The sequence below is a fragment of the Mustelus asterias genome, chromosome 5 (assembly GCF_964213995.1).
Source record: "Mustelus asterias chromosome 5, sMusAst1.hap1.1, whole genome shotgun sequence".
Lineage (NCBI taxonomy): Eukaryota > Metazoa > Chordata > Chondrichthyes > Carcharhiniformes > Triakidae > Mustelus > Mustelus asterias.
In genome coordinates this window covers 51,073,929-51,101,406 of record NC_135805.1, presented here as the reverse complement: position 1 = coordinate 51,101,406, position 27,478 = coordinate 51,073,929, and the positions used below count along the sequence as shown (strand labels likewise).

Sequence of the window (27,478 nt, the reverse complement as noted above, 5' to 3'; positions counted from 1 at the left end):
ACAGTGAAGATTCTAATTGGAACAGATCCAGCCCCTAATGACCTATTCTCAAAACATAGTCAAACATGTTAATAAAATCTATAATGTTGTAACAGCAACTGCATTTCTGTTGGTTCTCTAATCCATGCGAGTCCCAATTTGTAAATCCAATTTGAGTGAGGAGTGGAGCCAGAGGGGAAATAATGATGAAGCTGCTGTTATTGCTGTAGGAGGTTTGGGAACTGCTGGATGGCAGCTCCATGTTGGGAAGAAGGTGATGTAAACTCGGAGAAGTGCGTATAGCTGAATTTTTGTTCTGTGAGAAAAGTTGAGTAACTCGCCTCTGCCGAGATTCTATTTTCTTAATATTCCATTTATTCCCGATACAGATTATCTACGCAGCATATCCCTTCCAGTTCCAGTTGTTGTGGAGGAACTGAGTAGTGGTAGTGAATTTGGCTCAGTTTCACCAGACTCCGACTTGAAGCAGGATCTATTCTTTTTCAAAACAAGGGCGAAATCCTGCATTGAAAAAGAGAGCAAAGGATCTAGACCTTTGCTTCTCAGGTAAATAGCATTGTGTACTTTCAAGGCTATATAGATCCTCTTCGATACTGTTTTCACAGGGGTGAGGGTGCAAAATTCTTTTTTCTGAAGATCATTTCCTCTTTCTGTCCCCAGCTTCTATTGCTTTGACTACACTGTGCATTTGCGTCAGCTAATACAAAAATGACTCCTTCATTTACCAGTGTTTGTCTATGATTGGTATTTTGGATGAAGCCAGCTTCTGCACTCTACATCCCTGCGGGATAAATATCAAACAATGTTGTTGAAGACATAGGGTGTGATCTTACTGGCCATTCGCGCCACACTCCCGCTCCAGTGAGGTCGGAGAATTTAACAGCCAGCCAAATTCCATTTGCTGCAGCGGGATGGGAAAAACCCACTGGTGTGAATGGTGATAAGATTTCGGCCTTCCACTTTCCTCCCTGTCCCATGTTATTCAGTGATGCAATCAGCTGGATTCATTCGCCTGACAGCCCTTTGCTCGCTGACCTCATTCGCCCACATCTGGAGCACTGTGCGCAGTTTGGGTCCCCATACGTAACGGATATAATTGCATTAGAAACCATTCAGAGAACGTCACTCACGTTAATCGCTCAGATGATGGGGGTTATCTTATGAGGAAAACTTGAACAAGTTGAGCCTGTATCCGTTGGAGTTTAGAAGAATGAGAGGTGATCCTATTGAAACATTAAAAGATTCTCAGGGGACTTGACAGGGTGGATGCTGAGAGATGTTTCCTCGTATGAGCGCAACAAGAACTGGGAGATATGGTTTAAAAATAAGAGGAAATGTGGAGAAATGTTTTTTCTCAATGTGGTCAGTCAGTGGAAGTCACTTTACCAAGGAGCAATTGAGGCAGGGTCATCAAATATTTTTAAGGCTGAATTAGATCGATTCTTGATTGACAAGGGAGTTTTAGGGTATGGGGGTAGACATGAAAATGAATTTTAGGCCACAATCAGATCATGAACTTATCAAATGGTGGAGCAGACTTGAGGAACCAGATAGCCTGCTCCTGCTCTTAAATATGTGTTCCATGTATGAATCAGCCCCATGCGCACTAACCTCATTCTGCCATCATCCTGTGCACTCGCTGACCATGTTCTGTCATCACCTCCTCTCTGACCTCATTCTCCAGGCACACCCTGTGCTCACTGACCGACGTTGTTAACTTTTCCTTGACAACACATCCCAATGGCCTTGCCCTTGTAAAATCCTCCAGCCCTACAATACTCCGAGATCTCTGTGCTGCTCAAATTCTGGCCTTCTGCACATCACAATTTCCTTTGGGCCACCATTGCCAACTACTCCTTTCACTTTCTGGGTCTAAAACCTTGCATTTTTATAATTTTTAAGTGTTATTCCTTTTTCAGAGTTACAAAGCCAATGCACAGAGTGGATGGGGCAAGTCCCTAATCCAACTCCTTGTTTGCTGCAAAAGGCCAATTCAAATTCAAATTGAGAACAAATTATTATCCCCATAAAAGAGACATACGAGATCCAAGCTGACAAGAACAGGCATTATACTTCGTCTCATGCTTGATCCTTTGCATGATCTTAGCCAAAAGGCCAAGAAGTGATATTTTGCAATTTCCTTCTTAAATCACTCCTCCTCCTCTCAACCCCGACATATCTTCCTTTTAAGATGCTTCTTAAAACCTACCTATTTGATTACCTGTCTTGATCACCTGTACTGATGTCATTGTATTTGGCTTAGTGTCAAAGTTCTGTCAAATTATGCTCCTGTGAAGCATCTTGGGACATTGTACAAGTCAAGGGCAGTATTTTGTTTGAGCCGCACCCATATTTCTTCCCTAGATGTGCTTATTGTAAATTGAAGCAAATCGGAGCTATATCCATTAATACATTCCCAGTAAATGATGGCCTTTGAACACTGTTGAACCCAGTCATTTAGCACTTCCATGACAGTGATAGGATTACCAGAAATTTTACTTCTTGGTTTACAGAGCTCGGCCTTGCTCAGACTGAAAAGTGTTGTTCCATCTTTGTAGGCAGATTGCCTGTCCCCTGCCGGCCCTCAAAACAAAACGTGCACACGAGGCATAAACCCCAATCTGCCATGATGGCCTGCTAGAATCTGGGGAGCCTGCCTTCAAAACGTTAATCATCCTGAAGTCATAGAACCCCTACAGTACAGAAGGAGGCCATTTGGCCCATCAAGTCTGTACCAACTACAATCCCACCCAGGCCCTATTCCCGTAACCCTCATTTACCCCACTAATCCCCCTGACACTAAGGGTTAATTTAGCATGGCCAATCAACCTAACCCGCACATCTTTGGACTGTGGGAGGAAACTGGAGTGCCCGGAGGAAACCCACGCAGACATGGGGAGAAAGTGCAAACTCCACACAGACAGTGACCCGAGGCTGAAATTGAACCTGGCTCCCCGACGCTGTGAGGCAGCAGTGCTAACCACTGTGCCACCGTGCCTTCAAAAGGCTGGGTTGGGGTTTGGAGTGCATGCATGTGGCAGAAAGAAGTCCCTACCTCCCACCCTCCTAGACATGCATTTCCACCAAAGGAGGAAAGACGATTGCCATTCCTAATAACTTCATTATCCGTAACTCCACCTCCCCTTTTACAAATTAAATTGTCCAGCTCCCTTTTAGAACCATAGAACATTACAGCACAGAAACAGGCCCTTTGGCCCTTCTTGGCTGTGCCGAACCATTTTTCTGCCTAGTCCCACTGACCAGCACTCGGACAATATCCCTCCACACCCCTCTCATCCATGTACCTGTCCAACTTTTTCTTAAATATTAAAAGCATTCACCACTTCATCAGGCAGCTCATTCCACACTCCAACCACTCTCTGTATGAAGAAGCCCCCCCTAATATTCCTTTTAAACGTTTCCCCCTTCATCCTTAACCCATGTCCTCTAGTTTTTTTCTCCCCTAGCCTCAGTGGAAAGGTGACAGATCTTCAAATCAACTGTTTTTTGCTTCATACATCAGGCACATTTTTTATGCCACTTTGAGCATTGATTTACATTTCCTTTTCACAAGTTCACTGTTAAATGTTTTTTGAAAGGAGCATTAAAGTACATACATGTCCACAGGAATCATTAAATGACTATTCATAGACATGGCACCCAAAACAGGAGGCTTTAAGGTTAGCGTAGGGAGGGACAATTTAGAAAATATTTTAGAAAGTCATAAAAATATGTTTCTACCCTCTTTTAATTAAAATCGATGGTTAGTTAAAGCATGCTAACTGGATATATTTGCAATGAAAATGTTACACGTAGTATGTTACACGAAAATGCTAAATGTAGTAATAAGTGAATAATTTCAGAATAGCTTGTATTCAACTTCATGTAAGCATTATGCACTTAGCAGTGTACACTGTGATTAAGTATAATCACAGCTAATGTTTTGGGAGCATTAAGTTGTAATAGTTAACTTGCATTGATTATCAACCTATGAAAGCTTAGCATTAATTTCAGTCGCGGATTAATTTTTAGTTTTCATAAGACGTCCATGCTTCAGGAATTCAACATCAGATATGAACTCACTTGCAGGTGGTTGCACTTTGAACCAACTACAGAATAAACCTCCACCTATTGCGCCCAGGCAAAATAGGTCCAGTCACAGAAAAGTACCAGCAAATAATCTAGCTCTCCAACACATAATTTCCAATGCAACTTTGTGTTGCAGACTTAATCTTCGCAGACTAAAGATGCATTCCAGATATCAGGAGGTAGCATCCTGCATCATAGTTTTATTCTTCCAGATGGATAATTAAATTATGTGGGGAAGAAATTCAACTTGTCCCCTAAGCTGGCTGGAGATCAAGAGGGTAACTGTATGCATCCTGATCAAGGACCGAGCTAAATTTGACTTTGGGCCTCATTAAAATGTCACCAGCAATCTGTGACCCACTGGTGCTCACCAACTAGGGAAGGCGAGAAGTCTTGTAAAGAGCTGGCAGTGGGTTAGTGCTTTTTTATTCTGAGAGCCCTGGGATGAGCACTGAAATTTGCTTAGACATTTTATTTCAGCAGGCTCCTTTAAATTTGTTTTCTATTCCGAACATTAACGAGACAGGAATTCCTTTTTGGGTTAAATGTTGAGACTTGACACTAAAACTACTCCCAATTGTATCTTTTAGTGTTGACACTTTTCAAGTCTAGAAGTCTGTTCTACTGAGTGAATTGGCCCTTGTTCCTATGTTCTCTCCATTGAGAGATTATAGTGCAGCATTCAGATTGAATTCTATCAAAATTATGTGGAAATTTTCTTGCATAAAAAGGCTGCTATGTTATGAAATAGTTTAATTCCTGGGTGTGGGTTCCCACTACAAATTAGCACTTGGTGTAAAAACAAATGGTGTCAATAATTGATGTCTTGTGCAAGTGTAACCTAATATCCTTTTCTGTAAATTCTACTGAAAAACTTTCTTGCTAATGTTTTAAATATTTGCTGTGAAGTACAAATAGAAATGAAAGAATTCTGTAGCATTCTGAAAAGTTATTTTCATTAGTTAGCTAAAGTTGATTCAGAATGATCCCTCTGGTTCCGTGAGATGGAGAGCAAGAGTTATGAGACCAAGACAAGTTACAGAGCTCGATTATAATCCGATAAAGGAACGCACTTATATCTGTAAGAAATGATTACCCACTGTGAGAAACATTCTGTCAAAGCGCTACTCCAATGATACTATTGAATTGTATCTTATACCCTGCCATATTCAATGGTAGAATTCCAGGTGATAAATAATGCAGCCAGAATTGAATGAGGATTTTTTTTGGAAAGCCCTCAATATTTTGCCACTTGGTTAATCTGATTGAACCAGCTTGAGGTAGAAGACAGAAATTGCTGATAACATTCATTGCATAACTTGGATATAAACTCAATTTAAAACCCAGAAATTTTCTGCAAACCAAAATCCATTTCCACTAGACATCTCGGGGCTAATATTGCTTTGCCTGGCCTACTCAGAAGCTACACAAATGTGATGTACTTAAGGGGTATGGAGTCATTGAGGGAACAACACTGCTTAGGTTTCTCACCAGGACCATCTGGGAACACTCTGGCACAGGAACACCCCCTGGTGGGACCTCATACTAGACTTGGGTTGTTGAAATATGGTTTCAAGACTATGGCCACTGTAGCCCCTGGCTGCTGCTTTCTTACAATATATATTATAGTGGGGCGGGGAAGGATAAACTTTTGGTGGCACAATCCCTGTCACCGGGGAGGCGATGGCCTAGTGGTATTATCACTGGACTATTAATCCAGAAACTTAGCTAATGTTCTGAGGACACGGGTTCGAATCCCGCTGCGGTGGTGGAATTTGAATTCAATAAAAAATATCTGGAATTAAGTATCTACTGTTGACCATGAAACCATTGTCAATTGTTGGAAAAACCCATCTGGTTCACTAACGTCCTTTAGGGAAGGAAATCTGCCGTCCTTACTGGGTCTGGCCTACGTGTGACTCCAGAGCCACAGCAATGTGGTTAACTCTCAGCTGCTGTCCAAAGGCAACTAGGGATGGTTAGTTAGAGTATGCCAACTAGCGACGACCATGTCCCACAAGTGAATAAAAGGTTTTGGGATGTTCTTGATGACACTCTGTGAATGCACTAAGAGTAAATTGAAGGCTAGGTGCCATGAAGGGCTCCATCACCTCATTGCCTTCCCTAAGCTAGCCTTGCTTCTACTGCAGTTGTAGTTATTTTGAATTTAGGAAATCCTTAGGTATTACAGAATGGGTACCTGATGTAATTGATCCCTGATCCCACTTACACGCCTTGCAACTTTAGTTGCCAACAATTCAAATCTGATTGTCAGGATAGCTGCAACAATACCTCTTTTTTTTAATAATTTGCTATCAAACTGCTCCCTTCCCTTTGAATAATTAATAAGAGTTAGAATTTTAGGACAATCTCAAACAAATAAGGATAATGTTAATGGTCAGAAAGGAGAAGATTTCTTGATGTGGGTTTAGGACTCTTTTTTTGGACTAGTATGTTGCTACTCACCAAGGAAAGAATTAAGTCTGTGCTAGTTGACGTAATTTAGGTGGTAAAGTGGAGCAAGTATAGGGTCTTTGGGAGGCACATTGACCACATTGTACTTGGCTTCAGTGTTAGAATAGAAATAAGAAAATAAATGATACTTGACTGGAAAAGATTAAATTACAATAAGTTGAAAAAATACTTTGTATAAATTATTGTTTGGATTTATTTTCCGGAGAAAATACTTGGTTTAGAGGTACAGGTCCTTATGGCAGGCCGTAACATCAACCTCACATCATCCCTGTGAATTTCTGGTATTCCACAGACGTAACTATAAGATAGATAGCACTGATTAATTGAATAAATAAATAACAACCTACAAGTGTAAAAGCAAAATCTAAAGTAACAATAGAAAATGTATCTCAGCAGATCAGGGCAGCATCTGAAGAGAGAAAAACAGAGTTTCAGGACAACGACCTGGGGTTGGGCTGCAAAAATTAGAGATGTGATAGATGTTAAACAAGTTCAGATGCAGGGAATGTGGAGGGAAGGGAGGCAATAACTAAAGGTGTGTTATGATGGTAGCAGGATAAATTAAATCACAAAAGGGGTGAAGGTGCAAGGCAGAACACATGGTAATGGGACATGTAAAGAAATAAAAGATAGGTCTAGAGGAGTTGCAAATTGTAACAGTGGAATCATTACCGACAGCTACAGTCCAAAAAAGTGGAAGCAGTTTTTATGATGTAACTTTGCTATTTATTTTTTTGGCTGATTAGTTACCTTGCCAACTCCAAAAATCTACCATCATATTAGTCTCCAAACCAAGCTAGTAAAAAAAACCTCATGTAGAGTGTCTGTCTGTCCAATATGAAGCTCCCACTCTCATTGTAGGAACACGTTTACCTGATTTATATCCAGCCAGCTTGGGTGCAGGTTAGCAGACCCAAGACCTGCAGAATGTGTTGGAATTTAACCAGCTAAGACCATGCAGCCCATCTATAAACAGCACTAACAGCCTTGCTACAGCCTCTTCAAGCAGCACCACTTCACTTGTCATGGGTATTAACTTGCAACATTATCTGGAACTGAGTAGGAGAATCCCAGGGCACAAGTTTACTCCCCTAGGATGGTCAAGGTTCATGAGAACCCTGCAAACCTGAGGGCACCTGATAGGCCAATCTGCCAGAGGTAGATTGAGAAGAAGTGGCTAAGGATAAACACAGGGGAGATCCCCTCGTAAGTAATAGCACCAGGGAGAAAAGGGAAACTGTTGGTGAAGATGAACAACCTGATTTTGCATAGTTAGGAAAGGACCCCTATGAATAGTCATCTGGAGCTGGATAACATGAGAGGTGGGCAGTGGAGGATGACTTAGTTCCTCATTTCCATTGTCACATATTCCTTTCTACATCAGTCAGTATAGCAAACCGTGACATCATCCTCCACTGCCCAACTCTCATGATATCCAGCTCTCCACCATACTGTTCTAATGTGAGTTCTTTCCTGTCTATCTGAGAGAAGTCATGATGTGGAGATGCCGGCGTTGGACTGAGGTGAACACAGTAAGAGTTTTAACAACACCAGGTTGAAGTCCAACAGGTTTATTTGGTAGCAAATACCAATATGGTATTTGCTACCAAATAAACCTGTTGGACTTTAACCTGGTGTTGTTAAAACTCTATCTGAGAGAAGGCAGTTCATCTCCAGTGGTAGTGCCAGGAAGAAGAGAAAAATTGTCACCTCCTGTTAGAGGCATTGGAGGTACCAGTAGGTTGTATGAATATTAATATTGTGGTTGCCAGAATGAATTTCTCTACAGCCAGTCCCGTTGGCAACAATGATTTAATTGCCCATGATGCATTTCCATTTTCCTACATCCTCTGTTCCAAAACACACATGAACAATGCATCAAACATTTGCTGAAAATATAAGAAACATTAATTAGAACATAGAACACTGCGGCGCAGGAACAGGCCCTTCGGCCCACAATGTTGTGCCTAACATGACACCAGATTAAACTAATCCCCTCTGCCTGCCCTTGGTCCATATCCCTCTATTCCTTGCATTTTCATGTGCTTATAAAAGACCCTTAAACACCCCTATCATATGTGCCAGCACCACCACCCCTGGTGGCGCTGCCAGACACCGCCAAAAAAAAATTGCCCCCTCACATCTCCTTTGAACTTTCCCGCTCTCACCTTAAGTGAAACATTACCTGAAAACTAAAAATAAATCTTTTCAATATTAAAGACTCTGTATCTGCATGCATGTAGCATTCAAAACAAAACTGACGAACTGAGAGTTCAAATCAAAATGAATAAACATGATCTGATATTCATTACAGAAACATGGCTGCAGGATGACATAGATTGGGACCTGAATATTGAAGGGTACATGACATTTAGGATGGACAGGAAGCTGGGAAAAGGTGGAAGAGTGGCTCAGTTAATTAATAATTAGCGCAATAGAGAGGGGTGACCTAGGTTCAGGACAGCAGGATGTAGAAACACTTTGGGTAGAGATGATAAATGGAAGAAGTCACTTTTGGGAGTGGTGTACACAGCACCGAATAGTAATCACATAGGACAGGGTATGAAAGAAGAAATAATGGGAGTTTATCAGAAAGGTATGGTGATAATCATGGGGATTTAAGCAGGGAAAATCAGATGGACAAATGTAGCCGAGACGAGAAATTCATAGAATGTTTTCAGGATGGTTTCTTAGAACAGCACCTTCTGGCACCAACCAGAGAGCAGACTATTTTAGACCTGGCATTGTGCAACGAAATAGGATTAATTAGTGACTTTGTAATGAAGGCACCAATCATAATGTAATTGAATGTTACATTCAGTTTGAGGGAGAGAAGAGTGGGTCTAGTATTTTAAGACTCCTATTTTAAACTTAACGAAGGGCAATTATGAGGGCATGAAAGCAGAACAATCTAAAGTAAACTGGCAAATTAAGTTAAGGGATAGGTCAATAGAGACAGTCGTTTAAGAGAATATTTCAGAATACACAGACTAGATATATTTTATCGAGAAAGAAAAATTCCAAGAGGAGGACTCACCATCCGTGGTGTTAACTAAAAAAGTTAAAGGTAGTATCACAGAATACTACAGTGCAGAAGAGGCCTTTCGGCCCATTGGGTCTTCACTGACGCATGAAATGCCCTGACCTGCCCACCTAATCCCACTTGCCAGCACTTGGCCCATAGCCTTGAATGTTATGGGGTGTCAAGTACTCATTCAGGTGCTTTTTAAAGGATGCGAGGCATCCCGCCTTCACCACCCTCCCAGACAGTGCATTCTAGACTCACCATCCTCTGAGTAAAAAGGTTTTTCCTCAAATCCCCCTACACCTCCTACCCCTCACTTTTAACTTGTGTCCCCTTGTAACTGACCCTTCAACTAAGGGGAACAGCTGCTCTCTATCCACCCTGTCCATGCCCGTCATAATCTTGAACACCTCAATCAGGTCGCCCCTCAGTCTTCTCTGCTCCAACGAAAACAACCCAAGCCTATCCAAACTCTCTTCATAACTTAAATGTTCCATCCCACGCAACATCCTGGTGAATCTCCTCTGCACCCGCTCCAGTGCGTTCACATCCTTCCTATAATGTGGTGACCAGAACTGCACACAGTACTCCAGCTGTGGCCTCACCAAAGTTCTATACAACTCCATCATGACCTCTCTGCTTTTGTAATCCATACCCCGATTGATAAAGGCGAGTGTGCCATATGTCTTTTTCACCACCCTATTTACTTGCTTTTCCGTCTTCAGAGATCTATGGACAAACTTAAAGAAAAGCACATTATGTGCAAAGATGGGTGGCAGGTCAGAAGATTGAACAGAATGTAGAAAACAGAAAAGACTGAACAAACGATTGATAAAGAGGGAAAAATTAGAGTATGAGAGAAAGATGGCTGGAAATATAGAGTTTTTATAGATATTTTTACAAAAATAGAGTTAACTGAGTGTTGGTCCAATAGAAAGTGAGTTTGAGGAATTAATGGAAAATAAGGAGATGGCAGATGAATTGAACTGATACTTTGCATTGGTCTTCAGTAGAGAGCAAATAAATAACCAAAAATAACTGTAAATCAGGAAATAGAGGGAGGAAATTGGGGAAGATTACAATCACCAGGAAAGTGGCACTTGAGAAAATCATTGGAGCTGCACGCTGACGAGTTGTTGGGTGATTTTTTAAAAATTCATTTTTATGGGATGGACTTCATCCTAGGGTTTTATAAGAAGTGACTAGTGAGATGGTTGATGCCTGGGTTTTAATTTTCCAAAATCCTCTAGATTCCGGGAAAGGTTTCATTGGAAAATAGCAAATGCAATTCCTTGTTTCAAAAAGGGAGGAAGACAACCAGTAGGAAACTACAAGCCAATGAGCTTAACATCTGCCATTGGGAAAATGCTAGAAGCTGTTGAAGATTAAAAATGTTATAGCAGGGCACTTGGGAATAATTCAGGGTAATCAGGCAGAGCCAACATAGAACATAGAACATAGAACATAGAAAGCCACAGCACAAACAGGCCCTTCGGCCCACAAGTTGCGCCGATCACATCCCCACCTCTAGGCCTATCTATAGCCCTCAATCCCATTAAATCCCATGTACTCATCCAGAAGTCTCTTAAAAGACCCCAACGAGTTTGCCTCCACCACCACCGACGTCAGCCGATTCCACTCACCCACCACCCTCTGAGTGAAAAACTTACCCCGACATCTCCTCTGTACCTACCCCCCAGCACCTTAAACCTGTGTCCTCTCGTAGCAACCATTTCAGCCCTTGGAAATAGCCTCTGAGAGTCTACCCTATCCAGACCTCTCAACATCTTGTAAACCTCTATCAGGTCACCTCTCATCCTTCGTCTCTCCAGGGAGAAGAGACCAAGCTCCCTCAACCTATCCTCATAAGGCATGCCCCCCAATCCAGGCAACATCCTTGTAAATCTCCTCTGCACCCTTTCAATGGCTTCAACATCTTTCCTGTAATGAGGTGACCAGAACTGCGCGCAGTACTCCAAGTGGGGTCTAACCAGGGTCCTATAAAGCTGCAGCATTATCTCCCGACTCCTAAACTCAATCCCTCGATTAATGAAGGCCAGTACGCCGTACGCCTTCTTGACCGCATCCTCCACCTGCGAGGCCGATTTAAGAGTCCTATGGACCCGGACCCCAAGGTCCTTCTGATCCTCTACACTGCTAAGAATGGTACCCTTCATATTATACTGCTGCTTCATCCCATTGGATCTGCCAAAATGGATCACCACACACTTATCCGGGTTGAAGTCCATCTGCCACTTCTCCGCCCAGTCTTGCATTCTATCTATGTCTCGCTGCAACTTCTGACATCCCTCCAAACTATCCACAACACCACCTACCTTGGTGTCGTCAGCAAACTTACCAACCCATCCCTCCACTTCCTCATCCAGGTCATTTATGAAAATGACAAACAGCAAGGGTCCCAGAACAGATCCCTGGGGCACTCCACTGGTCACTGACCTCCATGCAGAGAAAGACCCCTCCACAGCCACTCTCTGCCTTCTGCAGGCAAGCCAGTTCTGGATCCACAAGGCAACAGCCCCTTGGATCCCATGCCCTCTCACTTTCTCAAGAAGTCTTGCATGGGGGACCTTATCGAACGCCTTTCTGAAGTCCATATAGACCACATCCACCGCTCTTCCTTCGTCAATGTGTTTGGTCACATTTTCAAAGAACTCAACCAGGCTCGTAAGGCACGACCTGCCCTTGACAAAGCCGTGCTGACTACTTTTGATCATACTAAACTTCTCTAGATGATCATAAATCCTGTCTCTCAGGATCCTCTCCATCAACTTACCAACCACTGAGGTTAGACTCACCGGTCGGTAATTTCCCGGGCTGTCCCTGTTCCCTTTCTTGAATATAGGGACCACATCTGCAATCCTCCAATCCTCCGGAACCTCTCCCGTCTCCATCGACGATGCAAAGATCATCGCCAAAGGCTCCGCAATCTCCTCCCTCGCCTCCCACAGTAACCTGGGGTACATCCCATCCGGTCCCGGCGACTTACCAACCTTGATGCCATTCAATAGTTCCAACACATCCTCTTTCTTTATGTCCACATGCTCGATCCTTTCTGTCCACCGCAAACCAGCAGTACAACCACCCAGATCCCTTTCCACCGTGAATACCGAGGTAAAGTATTCATTAAGCAGCTCCGCCATTTCTAACGGTTCCGCACAAACTTTTCCCCCTTCACCTTTTAAGGGTCCTATGCCTTCACATCTCATCAACATGGTTATGTGAGAGGGAAATCATCTTTAACCAATTTATTGAAGTTCTTTGAAGGAGTAACATGTACTGTGGTTGAAAGGGAATTGTTGATGTACTGAAATTCAATTTCCAGAAGTTACTTCATAAGACTATTACAAAGGTTATTACAAAAAATAAAAGCTCATGATGCAGGGGTAACACATTGACATGGATAGAAGATTGGCTAGCTAACACAGAGCAAAGAATAAACATACATGGACTTTTTTCTGATCGGCAGGATGCAACAAATGGTGTGCCACAGGGATCAGTGCTGGGGGCTCAACTTTTTACAATATACATAAATGAAGGGATCGATTTAAATTTGCAGATGACACAAGGATAGATAGGATCGATAGTAAGATGTGAAAAGGACAAGGAGGCCACAAAAGGATACCTATAGGTTAAATGAGGAGACATAGACCTGACAAGTGGAGTGTAATGTGGGCAAATGTGAAGTTGTCTATTTTGGCAGGAAGGGTTAAAAAAAAATCTAAATGGTGAGAGGTTAATAGAGCTCTGAGATGCAGAGGGATCTGGGTGTCCTTGTACATGAATCACAAAAAGCTAGAATGCAGGTACAGCAAGTAATTAGGAAATGTTATCGTTTACTGTGAGGAGAATTGAATATAAAAGTAGGGAGATTATGCTCCAGTTATACAGGGTATTTGTGAGACTACATCTGGAGTATTGTGTAAAATATTGCTCACATTTAAGGAAGGATGTAAATGTAACATGGAATGGGCAGGTTTGTGAGGAAAAATTGGACAGGAATTTAGAAGAGGAAAAGGCAACTTGGTTGACATAAGATCCTGTGGGATCTTGACAGGAATGATGTGGAGAGGATGTTTGCTCTTGTAGGAGAATCAGGACAGAGGTAAGGAGAAATTGTTTCTCTCCGAGGGTTGTGAGTCTTTGGAACTCTCTTCCTCAAAAGGCAGTGGAAACAGAGTTTTTAATGTTTTAAATGCAAAGGATGATAGATTCAAATGGGTGGAAGGTGGGAAGGTGTAGTTGAGGTTACAGTCAGATCATCCATGATATCATTGAATGGTGGAGAAGGTTTGACGGGCTGAGTGGCCCACTCCTATTCTTAATGCCCATGTTTGTATGTTTGTATTGATGATTCCCTCCTGTCACTTTTAATTTGAATTTCAGGCAACTTCCATTTAACACATTAGCATGGTCAGAAATGTTGCTCAGATATCAGGAAGTCCAATAGGTTTTCTGATGGTTTTCATTGATGCTACTTGTATGTTTAATGAAGGAGCAGGAGTGATTGGCACCAAATATTTATTCTAAACTGGAAGATACAAGGATCGCCTTTTCATTAGGCTCTGGGAGGGGGATGGGGCGTGGATGTCGGAGGATTGAGTTTCCTGTTCTGCACTTAAATTTGCTGCTAGTGCTAAGTGACGAGGCAAAAAATGCACCTTCAGCTTTCAAAGATTGGTGATTCCTCTTGACCTTCTGTAATACGTCTTCGGAGGCAGAAGTCCCTTCACCAAAATCCGTTTATTTACAAACAGCAGTATACAGAATGCTAGCAGTTATCAGTCTACCTCCGGGGGTGTCAGAGGAACTGACACTCCCAGTTAAGTACAAGGCAAAGACTCCCTGCTTGGCCCATCAATTGGATCCTTAATCAGGGAGTTCATACTCCAATAGGCCAGCCTCAATAGCCTGACTGAAGTCATTACACCTTCAGGTGCCCTTCTCTTTATTCCTTATTGTTAATTTAAGTTGGTTTAATTGTTTGGCCCAAAAAGAGCCTCTTTACTGCTAATGTTTCTTTTGTTTTAACCCATAGTATACCCGACGATCACTTTGAAGATCATAGTGCACCACCATCACCTGAGGAGAAGGATGCAGGGTTCTTCATGCTACAGAAAGACAGTGAGCGAAGGGCCACTCTACATCGGATATTGTCTGAGGACCAGGACAAAGTTGTGAGGAACTTGCTTGAATCTCTGATGCAGGTGAATGCACATTTCCTACCTTTATGTAAAACTGATTATATTTTAAATCATTAAAAATGGTTTTATCCTGTTTTTAATATTCCCAGCCACAGCTGAAATATCTACTTCTATCGCCATCCGTTTCCTCCAGCAAACCCCGCACCCCATCTCTTGCCGGTTCAGTTAATCAAAGTGACTCACCTCATTATTCTTTTCCCCCTTCAAGCTCAATCGGGACAATTGGAAAATGCGCAGCAAATTGCAGCAAAACTGATGAGAATTACCCCTCATTTCTTCTGCAGATATTGCAAGCTAATGTGGATATGCAACGGTAGAGTCTGGTTAAATTTGATTTATTGTTTAGAAATTGTTTATTTTCCCTCCTCCCTCCCAGTTAATGCAGCTGCTTCTCTTCCCACCTTTACCTGCTCACACTTTTCTTTCTGCCCTGAGTTTGTAAGCTATCCCCATCCAAAAGAACCTTCCCCTAGTGCGGCACGATGGCACAGTGATTAGCGCTGCTGCCTCACAGCACCAGGGACCCAGGTTCGACTCCCGGCTTGGGTCACTGTCTGTGTAGAGTTTGCACGTTCTTCCCGTGTCTGCGTGGGTTTCCTTCGGGTGCTCCAGTTTCCTCCCACTGTCCGAAAGACGTGCTGGTTAGATGGATTGGCCATGCTAAATTCTCCCTGTGTACCCGAACAGGCGCCGGAGTGTGGCGACTAGGAGATTTTCACAGTAACTTCATTGCAGTGTTAATGTAAGCCTACTTGTGACGATAATAAATAAACTTTAAAAAAAACTTTATCTGCTCCAAACCTGAATTCTCGCTCATTGCAGCTGCCAGCTAAGACAGCATGCTTTGTATTTCCCCAGAGAACCAAACTTTATTGTATGTAGTGGCTTGATCTTGCAAGACTTGGGAGCAATGACTGCAAAGTATTTTTTTAATCGTGGAAAATTACATTTTGATGAATCGATGGACATCTAGCCCTCTTTTGCCAGGGCAAGTGTTTTCCCGAGGGCAATGAAAATTCCAACTGAGGTCAAATCCACTTACCCGTTTCCAGTCTAGGCTTGATTAGTGAGGAGCTGGAAAGGGACCAACTGAAGGGGCAGTGTTTGAGGAGCTGAGGAATCACATAATGCCAGAATGTGAAAATATTTAACATGAATCCAGTAAATGTACTGGCTGTGAGGCATTATTTTCCTTGAGACACAAAAGACAGTGAGCTGTTTTAAGAACTGACATTCCTCATGACCGCTTCCAAAGTAACATAGCTGAGAGCTGAATCTTCAACATGAACTGGGAAACTTGCCAGATTATCACATGCTGGACATAGATACATCTCAATTCCACATGCTTGTCATGTGCGTATATTTCAAACGCAGCACATGAATGTTAACAGAGTGTCTACAAAAAGAAGCAATAGGAAGAACTATCATAGAAACCCTACAATACTGAAAGAGGCCATTCGACCCATCGAGTCTGCACCGACCACAATCCCACCCAGGCCCTACCCCCATATCCCTACACATTTACCCACTAATCCCTCTAACCTACGCATCTCAGGACACCAAGGGCAATTTTAGCATGGCCAATCAACCTAACCTGCACATCTTTGGACTGTGGGAGGAAACCGGAGCACCCGGAGGAAACCCACGCAGACATGAGGAGAATGTGCAAACTCCACACAGACAGTGACCCAAGCTGGGAATCGAACCCAGGTCCCTGGAGCTGTGAAGCAGCAGTGCTAACCACTGTGCTACCTATGTGCTAACTGTGCAGTGGACCTTGCTCACTACAGGCCCCCATGCTTCAATTTTCCTATTCTCTATTTGGAATACGCTGAACTGAATCTTATGTATCTCTGCTGTCAAACAACAAATTAAGTAGTCATCTTACAACGTCATTTGCGAGCATTATCACCATGGCCAGAATTTTACACTCATAGAATCATAGAAACCCTACAGTGCAGAAGGAGGCCATTCGGCCCATCGAGTCTGCACCGACCACAATCCCACCCAGGCCCTACCCCCACACATTTACCCGCTAATCCCTCTAACCTACGCATCTCAGGACTCTAAGGGACAATTTTTAACCTGGCCAATCAACCTAACTCACTTCCGAGGCAGTGAGGGGGGGGTAAACATAAAATTGCATGGACATTATTCGCTCTGGGATCTCACCCACCCTGACCCAGACACAATTTCACAGTAAGGCAAACAGGTTCTCGGACAAAAGTCCGCCTGTTAAGGCCAATTAAGGGCCTTTTCCTGTCCAACCTCAATATTTAGGCTGGCAGGTGCTGGTTGGCACCCTACCTTCAGGGACCTAGGAGCTCTGACCCTCCTGCTTTGCACTCCACACCCACCCTCCATCCCTACCCTGCTGCCCAACACCACGTTTGCCCCCCTACTGACCCCCCCCCCCCCCCCCCCCCCCCACTACTGTGAACTGGGCCTACCCTGGCCATCACCGTCCACCTCAATCAAATGACGATTTTCTTGGCTCCTTGTTGCCAAATTTAGCCAGGATCTTCCAGGAACATAGGACAGATTATACACATCAGGATCAAATAATTATGCATTGTGCATTAGGATTAACAAAAAGGATTAAAAGATGAGTAGTGCCAGAGTTGGCAAAAATGCAGCGGCTCCCACACTTACACCACGTGACCCACCTCACTGGGTTTTTAATAGTGTACCCCCAAATCATAACTATTGCTGAAGTACCTCTCTGGTCCTGGAAAATTAATTTTGTATTTTATACTTACTGAGACTACAGTGTATCTTGTGTGGTGAAAAGGCAAAATTATCATAGCTTTATTTGGAAAGAGGTATACTTGAAAAATTGCCTGTGAGAGGAGGCGGGAATTGGGCTCATGTGTCATGTGAGCTGAGTTATGATTGGTTTATTTTAATTGCTTTTCTCTGCACATTCATCACGCTCTGTGGGAAGCAGTTGAAATGAAACTCTTCATCTTTCCTTTTCTAAGTTTGAGTCTGTGCCCCCGGTCCAGAATTTTAGTCAGATCATCACATGATGATCCCTCTAATTTTGTGTTATCTGCAAACCTAGAATTTCTTCTGCACCCACCTCCATATATATATATTATAAACAATATTCATAGCACTGATCACCATGGTGCCACAACAACCAATTTCCATTCACAGTCATCTTTTATTTTCTTTAGTCATATTTCAGTGCACCTCAAACTTGTCATCTCTTCCGTGCTTTCCTACTTAGTGGTTTCATTGTGCAGTTTTTAAAGCATTGCTGAAATAAGAGTACATTTAAAAAATGGCAGCCAGGCAAAGACCAGTGCTAATCACTGTTGACCCTTCACATCCGATTACAGTGCTACTGAGAATGCTACCCACTAATAACCATACAACGGAGTAAAAGCCCTGGGGTCAATTCAGAGGACAAAACATCCAGGAAGTTTGTTTCTGATCCACAAAGATATTCAGAACCATTTCCGAGAGTTTCCAAGAAATACAAATCCCGAGGGCGCAAGCGGCAATATTAGCCGTAGTCAGGAACTCTTCCAGTTCCTGTGCAGCACATCCATTTTCTGCATGAGGGAGCAACTTGATCTTCTACAAAACAAAAACTTAACTTCAGATCTAACCTGGTTCAATTCTTGTCTAACTTATGGGTATGATCACCACACTCCCAACTTTTCTTTCAATCCTCCGTCACCCACTTCGTTCAGGATGGTCCATTTTCAAGGGAAAGAATCTAATCTTTTGTAATTTTAAAAAACTTCAATCAAATGTCCTTGCGTTCCATATTTTCCTAAATTTAAAAAGCATTGGCTTTCTAAGTAAGCCAATCATGGTTAACTAATGGCCTTTTAGGCAAGCTGTCAGGCTAGTGGATGTCCTGTGAACCTTTTCTAGGTGCCTCTGTATCAGTCACAAAGTGAGAGGGTCAAATCAAATCTGGACAAAGTGCCTGACAGAATGCCGAAGGATAATGAGAATTCTCTCCTAGTTTTTGCTATACCTTCCTGATCATGAAACTCAGTAATCCATGTATTCTCTCAGCTAGGTCCCTTTCCCACTCAGCACTCTGAATCTTTGAGCGGGTGCACACATGCTGTGTTAAAGGACCTCTGCCACCTGGAGGCCTATTCCCAAATTGCATTGTGAAGATATAGAATCATAGAATCCCTACAGTGCAGAAGGCCAATCGGCCATGGAGTCTGCACTGACAACAATCCCACCCAGGCCCTCTCCCAGTAACCCCACTTATTTACCCTGCTAGTCTCCCTGACACAATTGAGCATGGCCAATCAACCTAACCAGCATATTTTTCGGATTGTGGGAGGAAACCGGAGCACCCAAAGGAAACCCACGCAGACACGGAGAACATGCAAACTCCACAGACAGTCACCTGGAATCGGTGAGGCAGCAGTGCTAACCACTGTACCACTGTGCTGGTATATTCTGGTCTCAGCAATTCTTCCTCAAAGAATTTCAGTAAATCTGTCAGGCTGATTCTTTTTTATTATAACATAGCTATTAGGGCACTTCATTATCCCCCTTTTCAAGGTGCCTCTGCTACTTTACCCACAAAATGCCAGGATTGGGGTCAACTGCAGATTAATTAACCTTGGCATCATTAAGAACCCAACCAGTGCTCACGATGCTATGGGTTGCAGCAAAGAACAGAACCTAGGTGCCACACCATAATCCCCATCATCCAGTTCCTCGACAGGGTGCAATTGCACATACTTGGTCACTTGGCCCAGTGGCTAATTTACAAGTATGCTGCAGTCAAATATATTGCAAACATGTTTGATTTTCTTTTTAACCTTAATACTTAACTGGTTATAAGATAATAAGTGTCATCTGTGGCTCAGCTGATAGCGCACTCATCTCTGAGCCATAACGTGATTTCAAGTCCTGTTTCAGCACAAAAATCAAGGTTGGTGCTGCAGTGCTCTAACTAGGGAGTGCTGTATTGTCAGAGGTGTTGCCTCTGAGGTGAGGTATTATGGAGGCCCGTTTTCTCTTTTCGGGTGGATGTAAAAGATTCCATACAACTACTTTGAAGAAGAGCTAGGGGAGTTCACAATGTCCTAGTTCATAATTATCCATCAGTCAATGTCACAAATTCAGATTACCTGGCCATTATTGTGTTGCTGTTTGTGAACAAATTAGTTGCCACATTTTCTACATTGCAACACTAGCTGAACTTCAAAATTACTTCATTAAGTGCTTTGGGCCTTCCTGTGGTCATGAAAGGTGCCATATAAATGCAAGTCTTTTGCTCTCAAATTTAGTTAACCATGCATTAATTTGTTTGGGCATTACCCTGACATGAGTCTTGAAATTAAGATGATGAAAAATCCAAACAGGTAAATATTCTGTTGGCCTCGTATGGAACGCATACTTTTTCCCCACTGCCCCATAAGAACATTCCCCTCTTGCCCGAGTCCAGAGAGCTTAAGTATGTATTTTTTAAGTCAAGGCTTGCACGTTTCCAAGTATGTGTAGGCATGCGCACAGCCCCTCCTACGAGCGGAAATTCCCACTCGTGGGAGGAGCTGTAAAATTCGACCCAGATAAAGGTTTAACCACTTAAAATCAGGTAGCTTATTAGTGCAACAAATTAGTATGTTTTTTGCTTCTTGACCACTCATGACCAGTAGAGTCAATGGAGCATCGATTTCCAATGTTACTTGGTGAACCCAAATCTTTTGTTACTGGCCTAAGCCTCACATTCAATTAGTGAGACAGTCAATCATGAACAATGTTCTGGAATAGTACAGACCCGCCACAAAGGATTCACTTGGTATCGAATTATGACTGTCAGGTGCATCGGCTTGCAGCCATCTAGATGGAACACGTGTTTAGTAAAACAAAACAGTGTTAATCCTTTGGGATGCAGGATACATGGAACAGATATTTTTCTGAGTCAATTGAGTTTGCCCAGATGCCAAGTGCAGAGGAAAGCTATCCAAGGAGCACTGCGTGGCTGTTATTTAGTCTGCTTCAATTTCACTAATTGATGTAAATATGCATGTGATGTTCCCCAACCTTTTAAATTTCTACATTGCACCCAGGTGATCCAGTCCACCGAGGCAGTGGAACAGGAAGATGTGCCCCTATAAGTACATAGTTTCTAAAAAACTTGACAAGTTAAGAAATACATTCTATCTGTTTTCTTAATTCACAGGGTTCCGAAGAACCAAAGCTGAAATCTGAGCACATCAGTACACTTATTGTTAGTTTGCGGGAGTTTGTAAGATCAACCGATCGCAAAATCATCTCAGCCACCCTTTCTCGGCTGAAGCTGGAGTTGGATTTTGACAATCATGCCATTAACCAGATTCAGATGGTGCTCTTTGGCTTCCAAGAAGCTGTAAGTTCTCATTTATTTATTTTGATCTGAAAACATTTCTTGAGGAAGTCCTGGTGTCTTCTGGATGTTGAGGGTCCTGTATGAAATGAGTCTGGGCTCTCTCGCCAGAGTTGTTGGTGAACATGGATCTACACAATTCCTCCATATGTGACAAACCATACTGTCCAGTTTACCTGACATGAAAAGTGTTCCAATAACATTTGTGATTTACATAAAAAACATGAAGTGCTGGAAAAATTCAGCACTTTACCTCGTCATGGGGTGGATGGGGACAGAAAATGCAATGAGCCCATTGACTTTGGCAGGACTGGAAATTCCCACTCGTGGGAAGGGCTGTAAAATTCCACCCAGAGTTAATGGAACACTCTGAAGAAGAGTCATATTAGACTTGAAATGTTAACTCTATTTTCCTCCTCCACAGATGCTGCCACATTTGCATTTGCTGAGTTTTTTTCTGTTTTATTTCAGATCTCCAGCATCCACTGTATTTTGCTTTTATTTATGTTCAAAACCATGATGTCCAAAAACACTTGTGCAAATAAATTACAAGGACTTATTTATATTGGTTTTATAGATTATTGTATACAATATATTCCAGTTTCCCTGATGGCCCTATACATTTACCTACTCTGAAAGAGGTTCATACCTCCATTCAAAAAGCAAACAGGCATTGCATTTTTTTTAGTTGTTTCATTGTGGGTGTGGATTCACTGGGAAAACCAGCATTTGTTCCTCATCTCTAATTGCCCTTGAAAAGGTGGTGCTAAGCCACTTTCTTGAACTGCTGCAGTTCATGTGGTGTAGGTACACTTGCACTGCAGTTAGGAATGGAGTTCCAGGGTTTTTGATTCAGTGACATGGGAGGAATAGCGAATGTATATGTGAATATTTATACGCTCATATCAAGAAGCCGAAGAAATGAGGGAGATGGTGGTGTAGTGATAGGTGTCTGAAACAACACTGTTGGGTGTCTGGTGTCCAGCAACACTTCTAGCAGAGCAAAAAAGGAGATTAAAGTTAAGGAACCGCCATTACCCAGTGCACATGATCATGGGATGATTTATCACACTAGGCAAGGCAAGTGATTGTGGGGGAGAAAGATTGCTCAGCCTCAACAAGGTCCGCAACCACTTTTCCTGCAAACCCTCCACATGAGGCAGGTGAATGCAAAATCACCTCAGAATCATCAAAAACATCTAAATGATACTAAATCCAGAGTTATTGCTCACTGGGTTTGTTGCTACCAATCCAGCATGAATCCCACTGATCAGAAAACCAGCCCAAAAGGTTCAGGGTAAGAGTCTTCCAGAATGAAAGATTAATCTCCTCGACATTGCCACTAGCAGCTAGATTGAAAGTTAGAGAATTTTTTGTTTTCTTGCCTGCTGAGCACTTTCCATCTATCTGTGAAAGTCCCACCATTCACCCCACCATGCTTCATTCCTGCAGTTATTGGTGCATTGTGCTGTCACTGTTTTATGGAACATAGAAAGTGGGAAGTGGGGAATCAAGTTTCAACAAGGACTCCTGGGGTTATTTCTATACCCCTGCCTCTATTCTATATCTCTATACCCCTGTCTCTATCCTATATCTCTATACCTCTGCCTTTATTCTATATCTCTATAACTCTGTCTCTATTCCATATCTCTATACCTCTGCCTCTATTCTATATCTCTATAACTCTGTCTCTATTCTACATGATCCCAACCATGAGACAGCAATTATCTGCATATAGAGTCATAGAGGTTTACAGCATGGAAACAGGCCCTTTGGCCCAACTTGCCCATGCCGCTCTTTTTTTTTTAAACCCCTAAGCTAATCCCAATTGCCCGCATTTGGCCCATATCCCTCTATATCCATTGTACCCATGTAACTATCTAAATGCTTTTTAAAAGACAAAATTGTACCCGCCTCTACTACTACCTCTGGCAGCTTGTTCCAGACACTCACCACCCTCTGTGTGAAAAAATTGCCTCTCTGGACACTTCTGTATCTTTCCCCTCTCACCTTAAACCTATGCCCTCTAGTTTTAGACTCCCCTACCTTTGGGAAAAGATATTGACTATCTAGCTGATCTGTGCTCCTCATTATTTTATAGACCTCTATAAGATCACCCCTCAGCCTGCTACACTCCAGAGAAAAAAGTCCCAGTCTATCCAGCCTCTCCTTATAACTCAAGCCATCAAGTCCCAGTAGCATCCTAGTAAATCTTTTCTGCACTCTTTCTAGTTTAATAATATCCTTTCTATAATAGGGTGACCAGAATTGCACACAGTATTCCAAGTGTGGCCTTACCAATGTCTTGTACAACTTCAACAAGACATTCAATGTTCTGACCAATGAAACCAAGCATGTCAAATGCCTTCTTCACCACTCTGTCCACCTGTGACTCCACTTTCAAGGAGCTATGAACCTGTACCCCTAGATCTCTTTGTTCTGTAACTCTCCCCAACACCCTACCATTAACTGAGTAAGTCCTGCCCTGGTTCAATCTACCAAAATGCATCATCTCGCATTTGTCTAAATTAAACTCCATCTGCTATTCGTCAGCCCGCTGGCCCAATTGATCAAGATCCCGTTGCAATTGGACGGATGTAATTTATTTGCACAAGTGTTTTTGGACATCATGGTCTTGAACATAAAGTCCTTTAAGAGTTTGAAACCATGAAGTATGATTGATTCATGAAAAGCAGATGATCTTGTTGAGCCTACTGGCATTTTTCCTTTTTCCAAATATCACATTTCAGCAAGTTCAACTTTTTTGGTGAATGTGTGTTTCGTAATGAACTGGAGAAATTCCATGCAAGTTATTACACAGCTTATTCTTTAGGTATTCTGTTCCATATAACAGGTAAGTTGAACTCAAACACGAGCAAAGCTGTAAATTTCCACAAAATGAGATAGAGTTTTGAGCCAGTGAACTTGCTGTGTTGAGGTAAAACTGCATTCAAAAATTAAGAAAGACTGCCATTGGCAGCACAGCCTTGTGAGCACATTTATTCTAACATTTACATTAATCTAAATAACCTAAATGCATGTCAGATCTGTTTTGTCGCATATTGTTTCAAAACACAAGGGTAAGTTGTCCCTGCATGATAGAATTAAGTGCTCTGATGCTTTCTCAGCTTGCTAAGTATATTTGCAGATGTAATGTTTTACACTTTCATGCCTATTTTGAAGTTAATTGCTTAATTTAAAAAGTAAATGAACACAACATCTGTTGTGTGAACCATTAGGATTTCCTCTTCATTTAGAGAGGTTTAAATCAACTACAAATCCTCAGGAGGCCTCCATGATTGGAGCATTACCAACAAATTCCATACATGATATATGCTTAATTCTGTTTACTATATTGTGACTAGTATAATTCGATTCAATTTTTAAGTCCTTTGCAAGATCCTTGCAACCTCAATCAGCTTCACTGTTTCTTTCGGAGGAAATAGTTTAAGTTTATTTATTAGTGTCACAAGTAGGTTTACATTAACACTGCAATGAAGTTACTGTGAAAATCCCCTAGTTGTGTAATAACACAATAAAGCAAGCTGTTGTCGAGCTGCATTTCTTCCGTGTAATTTTGAGCTTGTTTATCACAAAGGATTGCAGTGTTATTATATAGAGGTTTTTAAAAATCAAATTATGAAAAATCCAGAAGCATAAAATACTTGAATTGCACTTCGGGTTAGTTAGCATGCGAAGGAAAATTAATAACATAATTTTGGAGACCCCAGTTCAAGTGAAGTATTGCATTGAAATAGTGAACATTTTTTCTTTTCTGCATGATCAACTTTGCTGTATATTTTCTCTGTATTTCGGTGTTTATCCATTTTTGCAACACTTTACAGACACACTGAAATTTAACATTTTGATGTAAAAATGCTATGCACCAGATACACCGAAGAATCTGTAACAAAAGCCAAAATACCTATGTCTTTTGAGCATTTTGATCTTTTTATTACCTGGATGCATAGGTTCAATTTTGGCTATCTATGCTGTCCTGTAAAAAGTCTTAAAGATTTTAGAGCAAATATTAATAAAAGCTCATATTTTACTTCTTGACACTAGGTAAATAAAGTCCTGAGAACCCATAATATTAAACCTCACTGGATGTTTGCTTTGGATAACATCATTCGCAAGGCTGTGCAGACGGCTATTACCATTCTCGTACCTGGTGAGTCATTGCTGTTCCAGCGTATCTGGCTACTTAAGAATTCCACAGTTTCAAGCATCAGTAATTGTACTCTTATGAAGTAATCTAATTAATGATTCCACTAGCCCAGATGGTCTCGCAAAGAATCTGCTAAAGCGCTGTTTTGTGTCCATGTTTTATTTCCTCAAAAAGATTCCTAATATTTTATGGAATCAAAAAATCAATTAAAGATAAGCATTATTTGTATTAATTAATACATTTTCAATAGTGCTTTTCTCTAAAACCAATTATGTGACACAAGTGTTGAACAAAAAAAAAATTGAATTGGATAATTTTTCTATGCCCACTCAATCTCTCTCTCATCTGCTGTTCTTTTGGATGAAAAGGTTGTGTAGTAATAAAATAAAAGTGGGACTCTTGTCAAGCTGCTTAAGTTGAAAGTTTTGATGATCGACTCATTACTCGAGCATAATAGCAATTAGCTGAGATGGCCAAGGGATTTCACAAAGGCAAAATAATCTAAGACTACAGCTATGCATTTCAATCTTCACCATGGATACCAGAACTGTGTATAGTGCTCTATGTACATATTCCTGTTTTGCCTACTTGGGGTTGTGGGCCATCACAGCACAAAGGCCCAAGCAATTAAGTTTAAATTGATTATTTTATTTATATATATCAGTAACGAATATATCTAATTGCTTATAGAAGTAACTTCTTGAGGTTTTTTTTACTGTCACTTAAGTTCATCACAAAATCCAAATGGATGCACAAAAGGAGTTTCTACTGATCAGAATTCCCAAGGAAATTTCTGACCTTTGTTTTTACCCTCAAGTGTTGAGAAACATTATCCTTAAAATATGTGTTATGAATTTCAAGAGATCTTACTCTAAGTTGAAAATGTTGATTAATATGCACATACAAAAAGCGTTCTATGTTAGTTAATTTACATAAATAAAGTGTAAGTGAATATACCATTGATTGGAATTGCCAGAGCCCAAAACTAATTTTAGCCTAACTTCAAATCCAGCAGCAAGTGTGTTTTCCAAAAAAAGTCTATAGCCTTTTCACTTTCAGACAGTACTGTAATGGGTTGACACAGTATGCTGTTATTGTCTTCCTATAGAACTGAGACCACATTTCAGCCTTGCCTCTGGGAGTGATGCTGCAGACCAAGAAGAAGCAGATGATGAGGATGGTGATGATGAAGATCACAATGAGCCAACTCTCTCTCAAACTCAACGGCCGAATGCCATGAATGAGGACCCAATACCAACCTCGGGCGTTAGCACCCTTAGTTCAACATTGTCCCATGACTCCCAATATGTACACAGGACCTTGAGTATGCAGTTGGGACGGCTCAAATTAGAAACCAGCAGGTAAATTTCATTGGGTGGGATTTTAAGGCTTCCCCATTATGCACCCCTTGCCCGCTCCGATTCCTGTGGCAGGCGGGATGTTAGAATTCCAGCAAATATCTAAAATGTATTAATAACCTCTGCGCAAATCAAATCAGACTTGATAAAAATATTTACATTTCAAATTTCTTGAACATCTTCATATCCCATTTATACAAGAAAGGCAATATTCTTAACAGTGAAATCTTGCAACAGCCACACATTATTTTGAAATAAAAACTAATTGCTCAAAAAACCTAACAGGTCTGGCAGCATCTGTGGAGAGAGAAACAAAAAGCTGGGATTCTCCACCTTAATTTTCGATGGGCAGAAAGGCTGACGAGGACAGAGAATCCAATAGGAGTCCCCAAAGGGCCAATCAAATTGTCCCCACCCTTTCTGTTAATGGCATAAGAGGGTTCCCGCTGCAAAAGGTCGGAAACTCCATTACCATACACTTGCATCTCATCAGCAGGCTTCCCTGCTTTAGAATGCCTCCACATTATGACTTTTGTTTCTCCCACCCCCAACCCTGCTGACATCACATTATATCGGAAGGGTTCACAACAGATATGGGCCAACAGGGACCCTGAGTGGTCCCTGCCGGAGGCACGCAATTAAATACAGTCCTCGGGATGGGGGTGTGAGGGTCATGCCCTGGCAGTGCCTCTGCTGAAGTGGGCTTCCGTTGTCAAAGCTTAGTCAAAAACTGATAAAATTCTGCCCAGAGTCAATGTTTTGAGTCCAATATTTTTTCGTAACACA

The 27,478-nt window shown here is 41.8% G+C and overlaps 1 protein-coding gene across 1 annotated transcript in view; it reads left to right on the top strand.

Moving 5' to 3' along the window:
• LOC144493527 (mitogen-activated protein kinase kinase kinase 5-like) overlaps positions 1-27,478 on the top strand; it is a 154,669-nt gene that overhangs the window by 115,412 nt on the left and 11,779 nt on the right. The window contains 5 exon segments of the mRNA XM_078212578.1: positions 369-546; positions 14,646-14,814; positions 20,984-21,169; positions 25,232-25,337; positions 26,443-26,695. Coding sequence (XP_078068704.1) covers positions 369-546; positions 14,646-14,814; positions 20,984-21,169; positions 25,232-25,337; positions 26,443-26,695 — 892 coding nt within the window.